This window comes from Carassius gibelio, chromosome A17 (assembly GCF_023724105.1).
Source record: "Carassius gibelio isolate Cgi1373 ecotype wild population from Czech Republic chromosome A17, carGib1.2-hapl.c, whole genome shotgun sequence".
Lineage (NCBI taxonomy): Eukaryota > Metazoa > Chordata > Actinopteri > Cypriniformes > Cyprinidae > Carassius > Carassius gibelio.
The window spans coordinates 13,126,610-13,149,722 of NC_068387.1; the positions used below are offsets into that span (position 1 = coordinate 13,126,610).

General features: G+C 37.7%; 1 protein-coding gene across 3 annotated transcripts in view; it reads left to right on the forward strand.

Moving 5' to 3' along the window:
• The window catches only part of LOC127933450 (bromo adjacent homology domain-containing 1 protein-like), a 39,078-nt gene extending 17,794 nt beyond the window's left edge, over window positions 1-21,284 (forward strand). The window contains exons 1-7 of one of the 3 annotated variants that reach the window (XM_052530464.1): window positions 7,358-7,855; window positions 11,204-12,769; window positions 16,740-17,113; window positions 18,022-18,181; window positions 18,267-18,346; window positions 18,763-18,854; window positions 18,949-21,284. In XM_052530464.1, the coding sequence (XP_052386424.1) occupies window positions 11,224-12,769; window positions 16,740-17,113; window positions 18,022-18,181; window positions 18,267-18,346; window positions 18,763-18,854; window positions 18,949-19,132 (2,436 nt within the window). In that variant the 5' untranslated portion in view covers window positions 7,358-7,855; window positions 11,204-11,223 and the 3' untranslated portion in view covers window positions 19,133-21,284. The other 2 variants (XM_052530462.1, XM_052530463.1) reach the window with 2 other exon arrangements.
• The last annotated feature ends 1,829 nt before the right edge of the window (window positions 21,285-23,113 follow it).

Sequence of the window (23,113 nt, forward strand, 5' to 3'; positions counted from 1 at the left end):
AACCCCTTGTTTGCCAAAAAATAAAGAGTTTAACTCTTTAACCTGTTAATTGTCAACCCGTCCCGTATACGGGACGCCTACGTTGACTATACTATATTACAATCAAATCTAATCTAATCTTGACAAACTATATATCGTTAGAAAGGTCTAAGACTCCCAAATATATATTTTACCAATATTTTTTGTAAAAAATGATGTAGGAAAAGTAATAGATTAATTTATGACAAGAGTGCACCCTCAGAAATCTACATTACAAAAGGAGTTTTGAACCTTTGTTTATAAAAAAGACTTCCTCGTTGCCTTTTTCTCTATCCCATTTTAGAAATCATCAGAAGTTATATATCACTTGAAAACATAAAATCTCAAAATTCATCCTTCAAAACCCATTTTAAAATCAGACATTGCATTACCATGGTACATCAAAATCATGTTACAAAATGTTTTCAGTCATGAATTATCAAAATTTTGGATTTGAATTATAAAAAGTTTGTATCATGCACATTCAAGTCTATCTTCAAAAACGTGAGTGACAGGTTAACAGGTTAAAATAAAGAGTTTACTGTGGGATTACTACACTCAATAAACACCAGGGAAGGCAGTTTTTGTCAGAGCTCTTGATTTTCTTAATTTTGACATTAATTTTCATTGTTACAACAGACATATATATCGGCTCAAAATATCAGTTATCAGTCTACTTGATCCGTAATATTTCATCGACCTTAAAAAACACTGTTCTTTGGCTGCAAAGACGAGCACAGAACACTGTTTAGAGTCCCAGCCTCAGAGGAGACAACAGAGCAGTGGATTTATTGATTTATTTACTGTATATTGCTGCTGCCACACAGATCTGAAATAAACGTGCAATTTATTTCCCAGTAGTTTACCTTCACAGACATAACCGTTTTTGTAACTTGTGTGTTTTTACGTAAACTTCTGGGTGAAAGAGAAATTAGTTTAGTGCTCCAGACTGCGACCACTTTTTCTGCCAATAGTCAGATACATCATTCATTAATTTTAGGGTTTGTACAACCTTTCGAGAGAGAAATTCAACCACTTTACAATGACTTTTAAGCATTTCACACAACTATTTCCAGCCCTTTAAAGCTCTAAGTTGATCCAGTTTAAATGTTGTTTTTAATGGGATGAACAAAATAAACTTTGTAAACAAACACAAAAATACATCAAATCACAATTATAACCAGTAGACAGCAGCAGAGCAGCACTTATCTGCTTATTAGTCATTCATTTCTACTTTTTCCCTGTATTTTGAAATGATCAAATCATCAAGAAATCAGATTTTGTCAGAATATTAAACTTTTTTTGTGTGTATATGGAAGTAAGAAAAGTCACACACTTTTCTTCAATTTGCTACTTAATCACACATCACTGAAGCTGGTCAGCTCCATATGCTAGAAGAATAATGGTACATTTAATAATAGTGGAACATATACAGTACATTTTTTGTATATAAAAAGTAGATTTTGCAACCGTTACTGTTGTTAATAAAAGTAAATTTTGTATGCATCTTAACTCAAGTTAAGTGCTTTATTGTCAAATCTGTATAAACAATAACAAAAGAAAAATAAACAAGAAATGAACATGAAATATTGTAAGTAACTGCACTTATTAATGCAAAACAATAGTGATTTTATGATTAAATTATCTTTATTTTGAATAACCACACACCACCCCCTGCACAACCAAATCTGCTCCTGGCGTCACCATCTGTAGAACTTCGTGGCACTGGTGCCACTGCTCTCAAATGTTAGTCTGGAGCCTGAGACAGCTGTGACAGCCGTTTTCTGTCCGTGTGCTTTGGATGGGTGCACTCAGTAAACCATATATCAGAAGCTTAAACAACATATGGTTTCAAACAAATTATTTCAGTGCAATAAACATGATAATCAGAACCAAAACAGATGTTTTTAGCAGGTCCGAGCTATAACGGTGCAGCCTTATTTTGGAAAAGGGGGAGGTGGAGCAGCAGATAATTTGCATTTAAAGACACAGGCCCAAAAAACAGCGTGTTTCTGCTTCCACTCAAAATAGGCATTTTCAAAATTGTATAATAAATTATCTGTGGAATATTTTGAGCGGAAACTTCACAGACACATCCTGGGGAACACCAGAGACTTATATTACATTTATTTTAAAATATACTACATGTAACATAAAATATACTTGTTTGTAAGTAGCCTGTATATAAAACATGGCCAGTACTTCTATACTGTAAGGGTAACACATGACACAAAAATTTAAAAATAAACATAAACTAAATAACATAAAACATAAACTGACTTATTTTCTTGCAAAAAGCAAACAAACACAGTAAAATTACACAGTAAAAATGCATATAATTTGTTGTTTATTTGTGACTTATTAAGTCACTTATATTTGTTTATAAGTGACTTATAATTAACCTATTAGCAGGTTATCATTTGATTTTTCTGAAAAAAAAATATACAAACGTTATTTATTTATTTATTTATTTATTACACAAATTAGCAGGATATAGTTATCAAATTTTGTTACAGGAGATGTTATTAATTTGTAGAGCCAAACTATTAAAGCTTGCTTATTTATCACAACAGTAATAAAGATGGGTAGTTGGAAAGCTAGATGGCATGCCTTTATTAGGGCCCTTTTTCAGCTTCTCTCATTTGAGTGTGATTTATTAATATAATTATTTTATTTTATTAGATATAAGTTGCAGTCTTGTGAAGTCGTTCCTTTTGTTCTGTTTGCCCTAATGCTGATTCACACACACAGATGTTGCATTATGAAGACTGTTATTATGTGTTTGTAAATGATGAATGTGTTGACTATAGAGGAAAATCTTGTTTGCCAGAACAATACGACCTCTAATGGCAGCCAATGTATCTTGTATATCTTCAGAGACAGCATTAAAGAAAAGGAAAAGCTCACAGTATTTCAGGATGCAACCAGTATGTTCTGTCCCATGTATTAAGAGATGCTGTTGTTTTATTGGTTTGTTGAGTAAACATCATTTTGGTATCTGCATTAATGAACAGTGATAATGGTAATTAGCTAAAAAGTAATCAAAACAAAATAAAATCGTCTTTACAGTGATTATTATAACCAGAATTAGTTTTGTCTTTATAAAAAGGAAAGGAGAACCTGTGAACTTATTTAGAATTTTGATAAACAAGAAGGTTTCTTATTTAATTGTGCTCATCTTTTGAAAATATGTATTTTTTTATAAGGCCTAAAAATGGCCTATAAATCTTTCATAAAATCACTGTAAAATCACTAGGTCATGAAACCCTGTTTCAGCAATGGTTAGTTCTCACCACAGTTTTGAAAAAATGCTACAGAATTGGGAGTGGTGTGCTGTGGAGTGGAGGGGGAAGAGAGACAACACAGGAGACTTCAGTTCCAGACAGTTTCATTTTACTCCCATTGAGTTAAAGCAACAAATAAATCCACATTTGCACTTGCACTCTGCATCAAAAAAAGAACATTCTGTTGCACCTCTAATAACTTTTAAAGGTTATTTTGCAGCGTTTATATAAGCCTTTTGATGGTTTGAATGTAAACGCCTGTAAAAACCTGTTAAACTCACAAAATGAATGAATTGCTTTTGTGTCGAACTCTTACATAGTAAAAAGAAACACTCCTTTCTTCGATCTATGAATGTTTCATTAACATATATTAAGTCAGTTAATATATGCAGGATAAGAACATGCAGTTTCATGAGTAATTGTGAGACAACTACACGTCATCAAAGTACTGTAGTCATTTGCCATTTCACAAACTGAGAAATAAACACGATTTTAAACCTGGAAGGTGAAAACCGTGCAAAAACCAGTTCTATACAAAAATTAAAACCAATATATGTCTTCACAAATGTATGTACACAAATACCTCTGCTAAATCATAAAGTTTTATGACCCTTTAAAGTGCAAATAAATGTGTTTTGCTGCTTTTGTTCTGGAATGAGCATTGCACATCTGGCTGTTCTTGCACTGATGGAGAAGATGTCAGAGAGGAACAATTTTAGAAGACAATTTATCTGAAAGCTTCACTTTAGTGCACTGAAATGGAGTAAAGTGATTACTCCGAGTCACTAAACTGAGTTGACGCAGTGGACCGTCAACTCTTGGACAATGTGTTAGTGTCAGTATCAGACTGTGCCACTGCACTCTTGGTGTGATGATGCAGTGGGTTTACATTCATTATTTTTCAGCCTCTTCTCTGTTAATTCTCTGCTTTTCAAATGGCAGTGTCCAAATGAACCCATGGAACCAGTGTGCTTGTGGCCACTTGAGCTGATAAAGCTTAATTTTGGGGGTTCTTTTGAGCATTTTTTAAAAGTTATTTTCATAACAGCTGATGTGTAATTCCTGAAAAACAAGTTTAATAATGGTGGTCTGTAGATTGAATTTGAATATATATAGGCAGATGTGCAAAAAGTTCCATAGTATTTAGGCAAAACCAAATAATATTTAAAGCAATAGTTACAGCTAATTTGCTGAAGGTTTACTCAACCTCATGCCAACCAAGATGTAGATGACTTTGTTTCTTCATCACAACAGAATTTAGCATTATTTCCCTTGTTCACCAGTGGATCCACTGCAGTGAATGTGTGCGGTCAGAATGAGAGCGGATTAAGGGGCCGTTCACATATCGCGTCTTTTGCGCACGCAAGTTCGTTATTTCCAATGTAGGCGATTGGCATGCGCGCTCATAATGGAAGCGACGGTGCGGACGCGCCTGGAAAAAATGGGCGCGTCGCACCGTCGCTTCCATTATGAGTTAAAAACATCCAGTTAAAAACATCTCAACTTTTCAGAATGCCGCAAGCGCACCGCGGGTCATGTGACAAGAGCTAACCAATCAGCTTCATCCTTTCCCGTAACAACGTTGAAAACTCAGCCAAGATGAAGGAACAGCTGTTCATAGCTGTATATGGATTGCCATTTTGAAATAAATTTAGTAGCAGAGCTACTGCGAGCGATTTTTAGTGATGCAAATCCATTTATCCTTTGCTGAAATTTCCGCGTCTTCATGGAGAGAGCACGTCATGGTTGCTTAGCAAAGGCAGACACCTCAGGAGCGTTTCTGTCTGAGCGCTTTGGAAAGAAAGAAAAAGAGGCGCGTCTAGCGTTTTCCACGCGTTTTTAGGCGCGATATGTGAACGGCCCCTAAAAACACCATAATAATTATTGTCTTGTGCTTGATCTGTGCATATTTCTCTCCAAATATAGATGGGACTTTTTTGACTGGTGCATTGGTTTGAAGTTAAAAACATGATGAATTTATTACAAAAACGCATCTTTACAAACGTTACAAAACATGAATTGATAATTTGAGCTTGAGTAATTTTTCAGCAAATGTTTATTTTTTTTGGTGAACTTTTTGTGTCCTTCAGTATTTTACACCCCTGCATAAGGGAATTAAAACCAATTAACGTTGTAGGTTTTAGCTTTTTCCAGTGTGGATTTTGTTCACCAATTTTTCATACTAATAGGCAGAACTTTATTTATCTCCTCGTTGGTATCAGCGATATATGGATGACCATACTTTAATCGTAGTCCTTTGCTCAACCATCTGATCTATCAAAGGCAGTGAGCATTTGTTAAACGAGGCTAAATTATGGAAGTTAAATAGCCCGTTTCAAAAATCTTTTTCTTATTAAAACAGCATTAAAACACATTTCAAGTAGCTTAAGATAATCACGTTCATGAGAAGGCTAAGCTGAAGGCTGATCTGCTGCAAACACATCTTTACTTTGAGGTTTATGCTGAGCTTGTGTCAGTGTAAAATGAGCTTTGCTTACAGTGTTAATTGTTACCTCTGTTCATTTGTTTTTTCGTTAGAGTGTTCTACCATTTTAAAAGTCAAATGGTAATTTGAGACGACAACAGACATTTGCATTGATTTCATCATGATTGGTTCATAAAGCAGAAAATCACTGTTTCTTTTTCGACTCTAGATACTAATGGACTCAGATGCTAGAAGGGTTTTATATTTCCACCCACTTTATTCCTAAGATTTGTCATCGCTTAGGCTGTGTTTTCCATCATGCCACACACAATGTGTGTTTTAAAGGCTCCCTGATTAAAACTGCAATCAACAGGATGGCACCCATTTTAGGGATCATTCATTAAACAACTCTATTTGATATTCACTCTTATCTGAGACGCTGCAGACTGCGAGGAAGACTCTTTGAGCATTAGATCCTAGTTAATGTTTCATTGTGTGTGTTAAGATCTGGCCTTCAGCAAGTTTTGTGAAGATTCTTAAGTGCTTATCCATTTGATCTGATAAGCTTATTGGTCTAAGAATGCAAATTCCATTCATTTTTCCTAAATTAAATGTGTCAAATTTCAGAATGGTATTAAACACATCAATTTATATGCTAAAAGAAATAGTATTTTGCCGGCATTTCTCTCAGATAGCTTTTTCAGAACTTTTATGTCTGTATAGTGATACTGTTGGTTATCATTGTACATGATTATCGTTATGGATTCCTCAGAGCACATTTTTATTTTATCCACATTTCTCTATGATATTATATCTTCATCACAGTCACATTCTGGCTATCTTTAGTTATCTTAAAGGTGTATTTACAGAGCCGAGTTGAGGCTGTTCTATGGCTGCTCAGTGTAAAGATACTGGATAAATGCCTGCTCTAATTCACCTCAGCCCCTATATGAAAAGTATACGTGCGGTGGAGGCATTTTATTTCACCTCTGAACAGCATCTGTCACCTTTGCAATGTAAATATGGCATTAGAAAACTATTTCGTTTAACAAGGAGATCTGGAAGCAGCTGTAAAACATGTTATACTTCCCATCGATTTACAGTGTGGTTTTCATACTTGGCTGCCCTATTTTCCTCTATTCCTCTATTGTTGACTCTATAATTTATAATTTGAAGGCAAAGCACATGCACACAAACATCTATATTTCAAAGCAGTTTTAACAGCATCCAGCTGTTATACATTGTTTCAAGATATTTATACACAAAACATCTGACTTAAAGTCTTTAAGACCATTACTCAATTTTTTTTTTTTTTTTTTTTGCTAATCAGTTGACAGAATGAAAAGTGTAATTTAAAATATGGGTAAACACCTGTGTACAATCAATACATAAAGTTCCTTAATTTTAACAATGAACATATTTACACAGCTTTGGTTTATGTTGGGGATTTAGAAGAGTTTCTATTGTTTTTTTTAGTTTTGTGGTTACCATTGTGTTAAAGAGTGGCCTTTCTGTATTATTTATACTAGGGACATTAAATCATTATTAGTTTTTTTCCCCCCAGTGTTATTTGTTTATGAATTTGTTCATAATAGCCTGAGGTACTTGTTTTCACATGCATCTCATTAGAGACAAGGACCTAAGCTTGACAAGCATTCTGTATTGAGGACCTCAAAAACCAACTGGTTGTTTGAATTAGATTTGAATAAGGAAAGTAGGGCTTGTTCCTCGAAGATCTGGGAGTTCAATATCATTATGTGAGCCATTGCACATATTTTAAAACTAAAACTCGTGCCTAGACAGCTCTGGTAACCTCATGCGAACTTTTATCCTTTGGCACTTATTTAATTATAGTTTCTGAGTATTACTGATGATCAGATAGTCCAAGGCACTCCATTATGTAATAGCTGTTGATTCAAGGCACTTGCTCACTGCATACGATCAAGGACTGACCAATAGTGAGTTTACGGAGCGATGAGGTCTAAACCTCAGCCGATACCTGTCATTTTTGAATTATTTTCATCAGTCAACTACCTGAGTGATGCCAACGAGACCTCGTCCCAGCGCAGCAGCGGCTTTCACGAATGCAGCGCATGAATATTATCTCGAGCAGCACGCTACTTCGGAAGTAGGTCACCGATTAAACGTGTCTTGTCAGCTGTGTGTGCTCCACTCGTTTCATTTCAATGTTGAGCATCGATATTATTGTAATAACCCAACAACAGGACCCTCGTTGCTCGCGGAATGTGATTATTTGATCGGGAATACAGCGGAGTGAGTGGATGACGAGGTAAATGAAGGATTACTAATCTGTTTTATCTTGTTTATGCGCTGTTCTCTAGCGCTCGCGCTCTCTCTCTCTCGCTCGCTGGGGAAATAGCCCGAAACATGGCATGATCCGCGAACATTGCTGTTTAAATTCGGTCCGAGACGCGCTTTTTAGTTAGACTTGTGAAACTGTTCTTTCATCGTGCTCAGGATACCATCGCGAAGGCTCGGGATTCTCGGCAGGGACCGACCGAGCGCTTTCCGCTTCGGCGTTCGATTCTCACGGTTGGCCATTTAGTCTAATTTTCAGCACTGACAATTGCTCGGGTTCGAGTTGACCGAGCTGGATCGGATGGGAGGTATGCGGTGGCAGAAACCGTAGGATGTGAAGCGAACGGAGCTGTGTGTGTGTTTAATATATATATTTTTTTATAAAGTGTGTGTGTGTGTATGTGTTACGTGTGATACGCCCTAAGAGCCAAGCGAGCTCCTCTCATCATCATACACCTCCAGCACGCGCTTGCTGCCTTTATCCCGGATTACTTTAATCGCGCTGTACATTTCACTCAGATAGGTTTCCTTTCTTTTCTCGGTTCTTTTTTCCGTCCACACCTTCCCGTTCTCCATATCTGCAGTGTAGGAGGGGAAATGAACAACATCTATTTGTGTACAGTGAGTGAGGGGTACATTTCTAATTACTAGAAGGGAAAAGCAACTTCTTTCGTCTCTAAACGTCAGATATCACTGCATTCCCATCTAGACTGGACGCATGTTACCTAACGTTTTCATTTTAGGAACGAAACGCAAGATGGCTATCCGATTATTTGCCAGAAAGTCATGGGCTGATACCTCAACCCGAAAAAACACCCGAAATGTTAAATTACGGGCAGCAGTCCATTTCCCGTCACCCTTCCTGAAACTAGAAAGAGAACCTCTAATTTTCCACAATATTGTGCCAACAATTCATCCTCCAGCTACCTTTCATTGGAGAGTTGTGTTGTTTCTCTCAATTGGTCGTGACCAGCAGTTAGTCTGTTATTTTATGAGCCCCACATCCCTCCAGATCAATAACTTGCGACATTCACAGAATAACAAAATGTTGATTTAGTTTTCAGTGACACTTTGAAAGTTTATTTAAAGCTTTCCACATTTTCGAGCATACTGTAGGATTATTTTCAGTAATGGTCTATATACGAGCAATAGAAGAGAAAAGGCTTTCAACAAAGAATATTATTTAATGGAGTGTGAAATGTTTGATTTCTGGATTAATGTTGATTCTTGGTAAAGATTTTAGAGCTTTTTGTTTTAAATTGATAACTAATGGAAATCCCAAATTGATTATTTTTTAATGCACGTTTTTGATTACAGTAATAATATAATGAGAAATATGGATCTCTACTGTAATCTTTGATGTTTGGTTATTTGACTTTTAGTATGAGGGTCAATCTGTTTGGGGAAATATTTTACAATAGTCACTTGCAGTTAGTGGAACCACAGATTGATTCCTCTTTATCTGGCTGAATGATTTTAAATGATCGAGAGCAGTAGGACAACTGAAGATGACTGTTTCTGAAATGAGAGAATGCTACAGTTGTCCATTAGGGTAGATGCCTTATTGTGTCCATATTTTATTGTTTGTTTTTAGGAATGTGCATAAGAGTGTTTCTTTCACGGGTGCTAAACTCACTCTGTGCGTTGTAAAGGAGAGCGATGCATGCATCTGAGGTTGACTGATGGTTATGATGACCTCTTTTATTTGACAGATGGAGTTTCAAATACAGCAGCTGTCAAACTTAATAACCGAGCACATGAATAAATGAATCTATTCGCACAATCCAAGCAAGCCTGTAGCATTCATACTTTTTCAAAGCTTTTTCTGTCTTTCATGGTTGAACTCATTGATATTAATAATACAGGACATAAAACGCAAAATCATATTTGAAATTAGAGGGAAGCATCAAACATAAAAATATCTTTGTATAATAATAGCTACTAGGTCAAATGTCAAATTCAGCTAGAAAGCCTCAAGGACTTCTGTTCATTTTAAAGGAAGAGGAACTTGTCAATAGGTCAAGCAGTTAGTGTTTTGTGTCAGTTAGTGTTAAGTTTCATATGGAGCCCAATTACTGTTGTGTCTCGGTGTGTGTTTGACCCATTTCATTTATTCAGTAGGTCTTGGGAAAACATGTTGGACATGTTGAATCATGAGTAGATATTGATGAATACTGCATTTGTTTCTCATCTGCAAGTTTAAAGGAATTCTACCTAAATGTCCCAAAAAATTATCTGGAGAACAGCAATTTAAGTGGCACTTAAGAAACTAGAGGCACTCAGACTTATGTTATTTTTATCAAGTGTCTCTGTTCATCGGTCTCTTAAAGGAATTCCCAAAAATGAAAAGTTGCGTCATTAACTAGACACCGAATAGCCTAAGTAGTTGTTTTAAAGGCACTGAGAGTTTCCATCATTGTACTTATTTGGAAAAGGGCACAATAAACATTTCCCTTTGCGTAGTTCAGAGGAAAAAAAAAAAGCGATATGACTTACTTTGAAACAACACAGGGATGAGTGAACAATGGCAGAATGTTATTTTTTTTGGATGGATATGCCTTAAAATTATGCAGAATGTCACAGTGTGGTACTTTCCTGTCAATCATATGTATTGGTATTGTTTTGCGCTCTCTCTGTACATGTTTTAGCAATTATATCATATATTTGAAAAATGCACATAGGCTGATTATGGCAGTCTTCCAGTTCTATTAGAGATGAATGCAATTGGTTCTAGAGCCGTGATGCCAGTTTTTGCCAAAGGAATGATTTAGGTTACATCTCAGGGTTAAAATCTCAGAAATGTTATACATTATTAATGCATTTTATGTAGTCTAGTTGAAAGATTTTTGTTAAAAAAGGCCAAAACAGCATATGCTCATTAATTATTTTTTTAGGCCTATTGCACTTACGCTGTTTACTGACCATGCTTGTTACTGCCCAATTAAAATTCTCTAGCCAGACCAGCAACCTGATTAAAGTGGCACATAAGGCCACATTTGTGCTGATTTTCCAACATTAGTTCACATAGCCGTTCGCATTAATATTAATTAGTAGAGGTTACAAAAGTCGTAATGGCTTCTGTACACACTATAAATTTAATCATAGTGGTTGGAGCTTTGAAATTACAAATTAACAAGGCTTGATATTTCCTTTATAGGTTTTGCATGGCAGAGTGTGATGACCCATGCACGGCAGAGGAACTCTTTATGTGGATATAAGAGTGAATGTGAACAGGTGAGCTGTCAGACAACTATGGACAGAACTTGGCCAGTAAAGAAGGCTAAAAGATGTTCTATCCAAAGAGGAAAAGGTAAGGAAATAAAAAGAAAGACCACCGAGAGAGACCGGAAGCTGTACCCTCTCAGGGGACGACATGGATTGGGTGAAGTGAGCGTGCTTAACTGCTGTGTCTTATTGACGCGCTTAGATGAGAGCGAAACGTGCAGGAACAGCATGAAGGCTCAGGTGGAGCAAATGCAGGGGAAGATGAAAATCTGCAAGTGTCGCAAGAAAGCCTGTAAGACTTGCCGGTCAGCGCCTGAACCAAAAAACAAAGTGAAACCTGATAAATCTGCCTTACACACAGAATTTATCCTTGAACCTCGCCAAAGGCGGCTGGCCTCTCTGAATGCAGAAGCCGTTAACAGTCTGCTGTTGGATAGAGAGGACCCCCAAAAGACATCAAAACCCTCAAAGAAGCAGAAACCGACAAAAGCAGACACTTCTCCTTCTAAAGACACAAAAGACAATGTTTGTTCCAGAAAAGGCCAAGACAACCGTAAACGCCCTTGCACCGGAGAGAATGAACAATGTCGAAACCCCAAAAAAGCAAAGATTAAGTCTGACGCTATTGATCTACAGACTTTAAACAGTCCTGCTCCCAAACGTCTGGCGGGTTTAAATGCGGCCGCCCTGCTCAAGCTGACCAGCACGTCCTCGGGAGTGAAGCGCAGGGGTAAATCAGACGGCAAACCGAGCAGCGGTGCAGTGGGAGGGAAGCAGCTACAGTTGAAATCGCGTAAACAGCAGCACAACTTGGCTTGTCAGTCCATGTTAAAAGTATCGCAGCAATGCTGCAGCCTCTGTGAGAAGCAAGCCCTTCAAACTGAGGCATTGTGGGATGGGAGCACAGGAAGCCATGGCTTTATTAGTCCCGGATATCAGTGCAGATCCATGCTTGGCTATCCCCTCAAGCCTGTGAAGGAAGAGAAAACAGAGACTGATGTGAAATCATATTACTGCTGTTCCCAGGAGAGATCAGTGGAGTACTGCCATAGACTAGCCCTGTTCCTTGGCCAGAAAACCTTCCCGGAAACTGATGAACATTCTCTGAAGGGATTTATTCCTGCTCCTCACACCCTGACGCATTCAGCAATGCCCATTGGTGCCCATCCTTATCCCTGTTACCCTGGGTACTACGTCCACATTGCGCATCACGGAACGCCGACGCTTCCCGTAAGCTCAAATCCAGGGAGCCACACACCCTCGTCCGTACCCCCGCTGACAATGTGCACTAGCAGGGTCCAGAGACCCAAACTGCTGCCCTCTTCGGTGTCCCATCCTACAGGGATCCCTCATCCAGCGTACTGTAACTCTGTGGGCACCTGTTACGGAGAGGCCTGCAGGCTCAGCAGCTATACCTACAGACCCACGCAACCCATCGCTAGCAGGGGCTGCTCGTACAATGCAGGATGCTCCAGCTGCATGCACAAAATGGAAACAGGTAGGATGGAAAATGAAATGTTTCAAATTATCTCTGGCTTTGTCAAATTAGTTCCATAACTTTAACTTTACAGGGAAGTTTGAGCCTTTGGGATTGAAAGAGATTGCTTGCTGCTAACTCTGATTTATTTTCTTGTGATTATGATTGAAGTACAGAGTAGAAAGTGGTAGTAGGTAAACCGTAGCATTTTGTATTTAAGTAGGGCTACATCTGATACTATTGGAAAAAAAAAAGAGCTACCAAGATGCCGTCAAACTTTAAGCACTTCATAAAGCAAACATCACATATGTGTGCCAAACAAAGTACAACAGAAAGGAAGTGCAATTATGTTAACTTTTCATTTGTAAAAGTGATATCTTTAAGCAACTTCTTGTGCTTAATATACAGCATAGATAAAATGCATACAGTACATTTATGTAATCTAATTTAAAGTATTTTTTATGTGTGTATAAACTGAAGTTCAAAAGTTCAGAGTCAGTAAGATTAATACTTTAATGCTTTTATTCACCAAGGGCTTCAAAACTGATCAAGCACTACTACTACTACTACTACTACTACTACTACTAATAAATGTTTCTTGAGCAACAAATCACATTGCAATATTTGCTTTTCTGCAATATTGCAATATGAAAAAAATAAACAATAAAATAACAGGATTTTTACCAGATAACTAAAATAGCTATATTTGGAAAGAATGAATAATTCTAGAGTTAGTGGGGTAGTTTTGTTGGGGAGGTCACCTGCAAAGACATAAAAAATTATATGAAATGTGTTTTTGTTGTTGTTGTTTTTTGTTTTACTTTGCAGATTTTTGTGAAATTTGTGAAAATTATACCAATTTATACTCAACCAGACCTGTTTCAGTAACCGTTTCAGAACCAAGTTTTTGTAGGGCACATTCCCAGTTTTTGACTAATTCAGTTTGTCTACAAAAATTATAATTACAGTGATTTTGTGATTATTATTAAATAAAACTATAAAAATAAGGAATATATTGTAATAACAGTGTAAAATAATAAGTTGAGTAGACTTGTTTTCGAGTGACTGAATTGTAGAGAAACTGTTTCTCTGATGTGGATGGAGATGATGTTTGTATCCTCAACCTTGACCCAGTCTCAGTGGCAGACATCTTTGTGAATGAGCTCATGCAGTCTCTAAAGTGATGGATCTAAAGGTGTACACAACAAATACAGTGAGATACAGATGAAGGGATGTCAAGAGAAACCCCATCGAGGTCGCATCAAGGACTTCAGAAAATATATTGGGTCGAATTGGAGTCAGATGAAGTGAAATACCCTTCCCCAACCACGTCATTGTGGCTACATGTTCCCTGCAGTCTGTTCGCTGCTGGTTCGAATGTGAGTAATTGCCACAGGTGGGGAGGGTACTGGTTATTTTTGTTGGCAGGAGACTTGAGCTGTCTGTTCATTGTGAGGTGGCAGCTGTGGTCTCGCAGCCACTTATGAACCTCGGCACAGCCAGAGACCTCTGCAGACATGCTCCCTTGTTGGTTTTTAACCACGCGGCTGGGTTATACAATGTAATTTTTCACTCGCCGTAATCTCCATTAATGAGACTGAAATCTGACTCTCTGTGGGTTTCTCTTTAGGTACACCATGACTTTAAAACAAGCAAAGCAGAAGCCTTTTTGGTATTACTTGAAAGCTGGTCTTTGGTTTGCTATTAAATGAATGTGCAAGTTGTGTAATTTTTGAAAGTGCAAAACTTTACAATTGACAATGATATCACATACGCAATCAGCTATACTGAACAATTCAGTACGGTTCAATGTGCACTAAAAGCTGAGTATTAGGAGAGTGCAGATTGATTAAAGATGTCTGTATACTGTAGGGAGAAGTGAAGTTTTCTTCCAATAATGCTTCATGCTTGATTGAAGCTAGGATGACTGCAATGTTCCTTAAAAGCAATCTCTGTCCACAGAGGCCAAGCACTGAGATTAGGGTTGTCTTTAGTATTGATATCCTTCATTTGTGTAGACGATGTGATTACCGCTCCAACCGCACGCATGTCACTGTGTGCGCTTAGTTTGAGGGCAGTTTGATTTGTTCCAAATTGGTGTTTGATTTACCCTTGTTGTCTCTGTTTAGATTTTCTGCATTTCAGAGTGTTATAAAATGTCTGCATTTACTATTCATTGATGTCAGACCTGAGGGGATGGGTAGTGTGATGTTACTGATAGACCTGTCCTGCATGCCTGATCTTTTAGGGGAGAGGTCTTTGAAGAAGACAGTCCTGCTGCAGGTTAAAACCAACAACAGGTTAATCAGCTATTATTGAGTCATTCTTCTTCTTACTTTGCAGTGGGCAGTAACACAGTATTTATAAAAAGATAGCTGAAATGATTTCAGAGGAGTCACTCAGTGCCTCCACTATCTGACCTCCAACCGTGACCTCACATATAGACTTAACTGCATTAAATGACTGAAAAATGAAACTCAGCAGCCTCACCAGACTTCCAGTTTAATTTTAAAATGGAAGACTTATGATTTCATTTAGAATTTTTTTTAAAGGAGCAGTTCAACCCAAAATGAATTGTACTCCCCCCTCAGGCCACCCAAGATGTAGATGAGTTTGCTTAATCAAAATAGGTATGGATAAATTTATTATTACAGCCCTTGCATACAGTCACAAGACATTATTTAATGGACTGGAGTCATGTGGATTATTGTGATGTTTTATGAGCTGTTTGGACTCTCGTTCTGATGGCACCTGTTCTCTTATCTATTGGTGAGAAAATGATGTAATACTTAACTCATCTACATCTTGGATGGCCTTAGAGTAAGTACATTTTAATGAGTACATTTGAAAGTTTTAAAGGTCAGTTTATGAACTATAAAACTTAAAATGGTATTCAAAAAAAAAAAAAAATCCCTCCTAGTTTGACAGTTCCCAACTATGCAATTTTCATTTCTTGTAATTGCACAGTTGCATTTCCCACAGTTAGTCCCTTGTTTAAGCAGTTCAGAGAAATAGTTCACCCAAAGAGATGTACTCTTCTACTGAGTAAACATGAAAAGTAACACGTATGCATTTCTAGACTAATTTAATACATAGTTGAACCAGTTATGAAATACAATCTGTCATTATTTACTCGCTCATGTCATGCCAAAACATATGGTGAACACGAAAGGAGAATCTTCATGACATAGATCTGTTCCATGCAACAACATATCATAAAGATTAATTTAGTGCATGAGATACACTGTATGGAATACTTCAAGCTTTTATAGTGCATTTTTTACTTTTTGGAACTTGACAGTGTGTGGTCACAATGAACTTGTTATTGTATGTGAAATATAAAGGTTTGAACAGAAAACCTATTGTGCTCCACGGATTAAAAAAAAATAGGAGAAAAATAGAAGAGCTTTGGAACAACATGAATGAGAATATAATGGTAGATATTTAATTTCTGGGCTAAGATGGATCATAAAATGCACATTTCTTATCCCTTTTCATGTATTAACAGAATGCATCACATGGACAGGCTCACGTCTCATATTTCCTCATCACTATGGGAACTGCATAGGCAATTGACAGGAGGTTTCCTAAGATTGGCTCATCCACCCTAAAATTTGGTTGTGTTTTTCAGATGCCTACACAAACCTTACGGCACCCTTGTATCACAGCAATTGGATGTTATTGGACTGATAATACACTGTCATTGTTATGTTGGAAGTTGAGTTATGTATTAATAATCAAGTGTTCCACTGTTTTCACATTTCTAAATTGATATGTTGTTCCTGTCATAAAATCGAATACCCTCAAGGTTGTGTATATAATTGTGGTTTCAGGCTCTGCATCTGACCACGCAGCATCTGGCACACTGACTCATTTATGACTACATTAGTCTGTTATGTTGTATTACATGCAATATGGAGTTTGTATATAATCATAAATGCATGTTGAGCATTTTATGGACCAATGATTTTTGCTTCCTCTACTCCTGTAGAAGACTACTCTTACCCTCTGGATGACCACAGCTCCTCCATCACGATGCCTTCTGCCCTGCCACTGTCTATCTGCCCCATATCCACTGTGCCTCCACCCACCCAATCAGTGCCCCACCTGAAGACGCCTCTTCCCGATCCCGGTCGACCCCAGGTGCAGATTAGAGTGGGACGGGAATGCCCTCAGAGGGCCAAGCCACCCAGTGGCTCTCGTTCTGGGGTGCAGGACTCTGCTGTTTGCCCCCACATTAAGGATGGCCAGCTGGGAGCGGGCCATGCCAGCAGCGCTGCCAAGCAGTCGAAGATTAGCCATCGCCGGACAACAAACGGCTGGCTGCCTGTTGGAGTGGCAACAGAAAAGGAAGTCTTCATCGTGGTACGTACTAGAGTCTCCCTGTCCTGGGATGGTGGCATATTGGAAGTTTCTTTAAAAGACATTTAGGTGCCCAAAGCGAGACTTAAAGCAGCAGTTCATTGAAAGCGTTTGCGTTTCCTGACAAATGACTAAATGATGCCCCAGGCATTTTCCTTAGAACAGCACTTGCAAAACGTCAGTAGGAAACATTGACATTATTGTTGTTATTAAATTCCAGTGAGGTTCTTTTAAAGAAATATTTCTTAAACAAATTGTATGCCGGTGGGAAAACCTCAGTCAATGAATGGTGGCGTTTTAAAAATGTTTGCATCATGCTGCTTTTTTTATTTTTCAATTCTAGTGGTTTTATGAACTAGAACATCTGTATTAAATTGAGAGTTTATGAACACAACACTTCAGGATTCAGCAGGCAGTCTGTTTAGTCGACCACACTGCTGACTCATGCCTTTACTCGGTCTTTGTGCTGCTCTGTAGGGATTTGGAGGGTAGTCCTAGCCTAGTCAAATAAAAGTAATAAAAACAAGTCATTTTGATCAGAGACTCTACTGTGTAATCATTTCCCTTAGTATCACCAGTATTTGTGTAAAATATACACATACCTTTAGAAAGTTTGGGGTCAGTAATCACCGAGTTTGAATGGCATTGAAGATATTTTGCTGCACTCAATTCAAATATAATTTGTCTGTTTTTAGTGGCAAATGTAATGCATTTTGAGAGTAGTCCTTCAGGCAAACCACAGAATGCTTGATTAAGCTATCTTCAGTAAAGCTTTAATCATTTAGGCTGGTTTCACATTGACCCTTAATTAAAGTTTTTAACATTTGTAGTTTTTCAAATGTCTGACATGATCCAAAAGTGTGTAACGAGATTGTATGTGATGTGTAACTATATTTTTCATTTCGTTTAAGGGCGAGGACTCGACATCCCTGCGCAGGTGCTATGAAGCAGTGCAGAGAGATGGAGAGGTGATCAGGGTCAGAGACACAGTGCTACTGCGTTCAGGTCCCAGGAAGAAGTCCTTGCCTTACGTGGCCAAAGTCTCTGCCTTCTGGGAAAACCCTGAGTCAGGTAAGTCTTCCTCTAAATACTGCTTTCTCTGATACATAGGTGAAAGTCACAGAAGGAGCTCTTATTACTTGATGCCTACTTTCAGGGGAGCTGATGATGAGCTTGTTTTGGTACTACCGCCCAGAACACACTCAGGGGGGTCGCAATCCCAGCATGCACTGTGAGGTGAGTCTAGAATTGTTCATGGCACAGCAACGTGGTCCTCCGGGGACTAGCAATGTCAACATTTGACTTCCTTTGATTATTATTTTAATAGAGGAAGTAGGCAGCACAAGTTTCCTGTGTTCAGTAAACCGCTGAAATTGGGACACTGGACTAACAAATGACTCCCAGCACTCTCAAACACCTTATTAACACTGTATATGTACCATAAATCATAAAGAGAATATTTAAATGGAATTTTTAACATGCCTGCATCTTCCGAAATCAGTATTTGATTTAAAACTAAGTTTCAAAAGAATACGGTTGTCTTTTATTTGTTTTTTCATTGTATTGCATGCAATATTTATTTTATACATTTACAGTATGGAATCCCTTAAGTTGATTATAAAATATTGATGGTGTATGTGAATTTTTTCCAGAATGAGATTTTCGCATCTCGGCATCAGGATGAAAACAGTGTGGCATGTATCGAGGATAAGTGCTATGTGTTGACATTAGCACAATACTGTAGGTGAGCGATCATATTTATCGGCTCATTGCACGTGTCAAATGTATCGTCACCTCATATCGTTTCTATAAATCAAATGTGATTTTGAATGTTTCAGATTTTGTGCCTTGGTGAAGTGTCGTGAGGAGGGCTTTCCCAGACGTAGCTCCCTGGTCCCTCCTTCCAGCTATGTAATTCCAGCTCATCGTTGTATGCCCAACGACATCGACCCCGACTTGGTGTTCGTCTGCCGCCATGTTTATGACTTCCGCTACGGCCGTCTGCTGAAAAACCTGCAGTAGGTCTGAATGGAGCCATACACTGAAACCAGAATCCAAAACGTTGTGACACAATCAAAGCCGTATCACCCGGATGGCCACAAGTCTTTAAGGAGGAGTTGTTATTTTCTGTTTTCCCTCTAGGGTAAAAGCTCTCGGCGCAGCACTTCTGAAAAAGTGAAAAAAGTTGCAACGGTTCTCCCTTGTGACTTTTATAGTATGGCATTCTGAGCACAACTACCTTGAGTTCAAAGGTACCGATCGCCAAAATGTGATTTTTCACTCCATGAATTGGAGTATTTATTTTTGCTGTTATCTTTTTATATTTGCTGAATTAAGCGTCAAAAGATGAAGAAATTAATGCAGGTACATTAAGAATGAATTATGGAATAGAGTTCTAAAATTCTCTTTTTGGAAGTGACCACACCCCTTATTATTGAAACATATAATCTGTAGATTGATGGGGAAAATATATTTATTTTTAGATAAATTGAACAGCTCCTTGTTTTAGGAGGCACCAATCAGTTTGATCCACAACGCAATGGCCAATCATTCATTCAATCATCATAACAGGGTGTGGGATCACAGACTAATCGTGGCAGACCAAATATCCCAGAATGCATTTGATTAACTTAACATTTTGTTGATCGACCAATGAGTTATGAGCTTTCGTCTTCTCGTCGCCCATCATGACTTGCCTTATATCCAACATCGAGTTTCCCCGTTTTCTGCCTTCCCAGCAAACCAAAGGTTATCTCGCCACTCTTTAACATCCACCTTCGCAACTCCATTAGTTTGCACTAAAACTTATCGTTCAAAATGTCACCTGCTACTGATCTCCAATGCAGGAAAATACTGTGTATTTGTTGTACATGTACAAAGAGATACGAGAGAACTCGCAAACTGTCAGTTGCAAATGTGAATGGACAAACTTTATCTTGTGCGCACAGGCCTGCTTTCAACATGTGCCCTTTGCTTCTCGTCTTACATGGTAGTTTTGTTACAAGATCGCTAATTACGATTTGAGAAAGCTGTTTTATATGGTCTGTTTGTGCCTTTAAATAGTTAACAGTTTTCTATGTGAAGAAATACTGCTTGGTTAATTTTTTTCTTCTTTCTTCAAGCCTCTTCACGTTTTTGGCCTGCTTGTTTTGCACCACATTGTTATCTGTGCTAAAAAGCATTGATAGGATTGTCTGATCACACTATGCTGACCTTCACACTTCCCTATTTTGGCCTTTCTTTACCCCCTTTTTTTTTTTTTAATTGCAGACTTTACATGAGATGGTAGAGTTAAAGTGTAATTGTACCCACAGGGTCTCAAAAAAGGTTAGACTGATGGAAGAGGAGACCTGTTTGTTTTTCTTTTGTTTGTTTTACATCAAGACTTTCTTAGGTTAACATCCTTTTTTGTGTTCAGATATGCTTTAACATATTCTTGAATACATTCCTTTCGTGTTATTGAGATCTGAGTGAATATTAATCAGTCACAAGTAATTTTGTCATTGTGATGAAGATGAGATGATTTTTGTCGTTGAATATTTATACTCCCTTTGCATAGCCTATATATAAATAAATATATATCATGCCCAACGTCAGTAGTGTTGACCAAAATATACAAAAAAGCAGAAGTGAAATAATCTCGTCCTGATCTTCCATTACGTTCTGTTTTTTGTTTAGTTTTGTTCTCCGTTATCGCAGTGAATGTCACCTCCTAGCATCAGATGTGCCAGTTTAGACGTGTTAATGCCATAGCGGTTTCGCGGAACATTTAAGCAGAGCTCGTTTTGCTTTGGTTGGCGGTGTGGTTGAGTAGACTCCTTAATGGTTGCTGTTAGTGTGAAAATCATGTATTTTTGAAATGTATACTTCTCTCGCAGAATGTTCTGTATGGCAAATGTGTACCAAAATGAGGAAAGAGGGAGAGGATTGTGTTCATTCCTCTGTATACAAAACTGACCATGAATTCCAGGCTCTTCGCTCCTTTGACGAACGGCTGTTTGTGTGTATGTGGGTGAGCGTGTCTATACAAATATATATATTTCAGTGCAGCATGGAAGTACTGGGCATTCTTTGACATAATAGATCTAGCACAGCGCATTTGTATTATTTAAGATAGAAATGTATATTATAAGAGGGAAATATTTAAAAGGAATAAATAATATATGAGCATCAATTTCTTTGTCTCGTTTGTTTAGTTCCTTGGTTTATGATGTTTAGCCGTCAATTCAAATGAAGCATAAAGCACATAATTACACATTTAACACTGGTTGTGAGATGTTAACAGCTTCTCAAAGCCATCCTGTGGCATTGTCAAAAAGCTTGATAAAAAAATCAATTTTACATAATGAAAGTTGAAGGCTGTGTTTTACTGTAATCTACATTAAATCATTGCTCAATTAATATTACGGTGTGAATTAAAAAGACCTAATTACTAATAGTATATTAGACAAATATATATATATATATATATATATATATATATATAATGATGGAGAACCGCTCCTTTTCAATTTTTAGTTGACAATGGGTGTCATTTTGGTGTGTTTTTAGAACACAAGCTGCACTGGAGCGGTATTACCACAGGGTGTCATGCTGAACCTATTTTGACCCTCTTTTGCCCGACAGCACTAACTCAGTCTCACGAGTGAAATGAGGCAAGGATAGTTGAACAGTGAAACATCCACCATTTCCATGTCCTCTTTTAATGCAAACCACAAAAACACATGTTTTTGTCATATTTAACTGCCATGCATTTTATTTTCAATTGATTGGGTGTAAGGTGTATTTACATTGATGCATTTGGCCTTTATCCAGAGTGGTTTGCAGTACATTCCTGGTTTGCATTCATGCTCTCTTGGAATTTTTGATTCAGGAAAACATTGCTTCACTATAACATCCACTGTTTTAGAGACATCTGTTATTAAAGTAATAGTTCACCAAAAAAATAAATAAAATTAATTCATATTTGATGAAAATGTACCCCCAGGCCATCTAAGTTGTAAAGGAGTTTGTTTCTTTATCAGAACCGATTTGGAGAAATATATGATTACATCACTTGCTCACCAGTGAATCCTTAGAAGTTAATGGGTGCCGTCAGAATGAGAGTTCAAACAACTATACATCACAATAATCCAAAATTAATCCACATGATTCCAGTTGCTTAATGTCTTCTGAAGTGAAAAGCTGCATATTTGTAGCAAACAAGTCCTTCAAGACATTTTTAACTAGTCACATCTAGCCAAGTCCATAATCCATAACAAGGAGTGAAAAAGTCCATCCCCTGTTGACCTTTCACATCAAAATCCACCAACATATTTGTAAAAGAGCCATTTTGGACTAACTGATTCAGAGGGGATGATGTCTTTCACTGGAAAAAAAGCAATGCTAAGAGGACTCATTTGAAGCTTTTCGCTTCTCAAGACATTGATGGACTAGAGTCATTTGGATTTATGTTTCCATCAGCTGTTTGAACACATTCTGACGGCACCCATTCACTGCATAGGATCCATTGATGAGCAAGTGATCTAATGCTAAATTTCATAGAATCTTTACAGATGAAGAAACAAACTGCTCTACATCTTGGATGTCCTGAAGGCGAGTAAATCGACTGAGATTTTGACTGAGCTATTTCTTCAGAGGTCCTCTGAGAAGCTTAGTCTTAGATCACTGAAGCTGTCCATTTTCTGACTTCTGAAATGAAGTTTCCTCCTTGACCTGCTCAAACTCTCAGTGCCCTTCAAGCATAACCAATCCCACAACCAAAGTATGATCCATTTGCGGATTTATTCTGCTACCTGGATCCTTCAATCCTCATGGAGACCAGTTTAGGAAGTACTTTCAAGCAGATGGAAAAATCTGCTAGCTGTTTTATATTTCTTTCTTTATTCCGGTTTCAGGCCAGAAAGACATTTGTTCTTAATGCTTTGTTTTCAGGTGCATCTTATATGATGCCCAGCACACATTTTACTAAATCAAAATTCCATACAGCTGACATTACAGAGA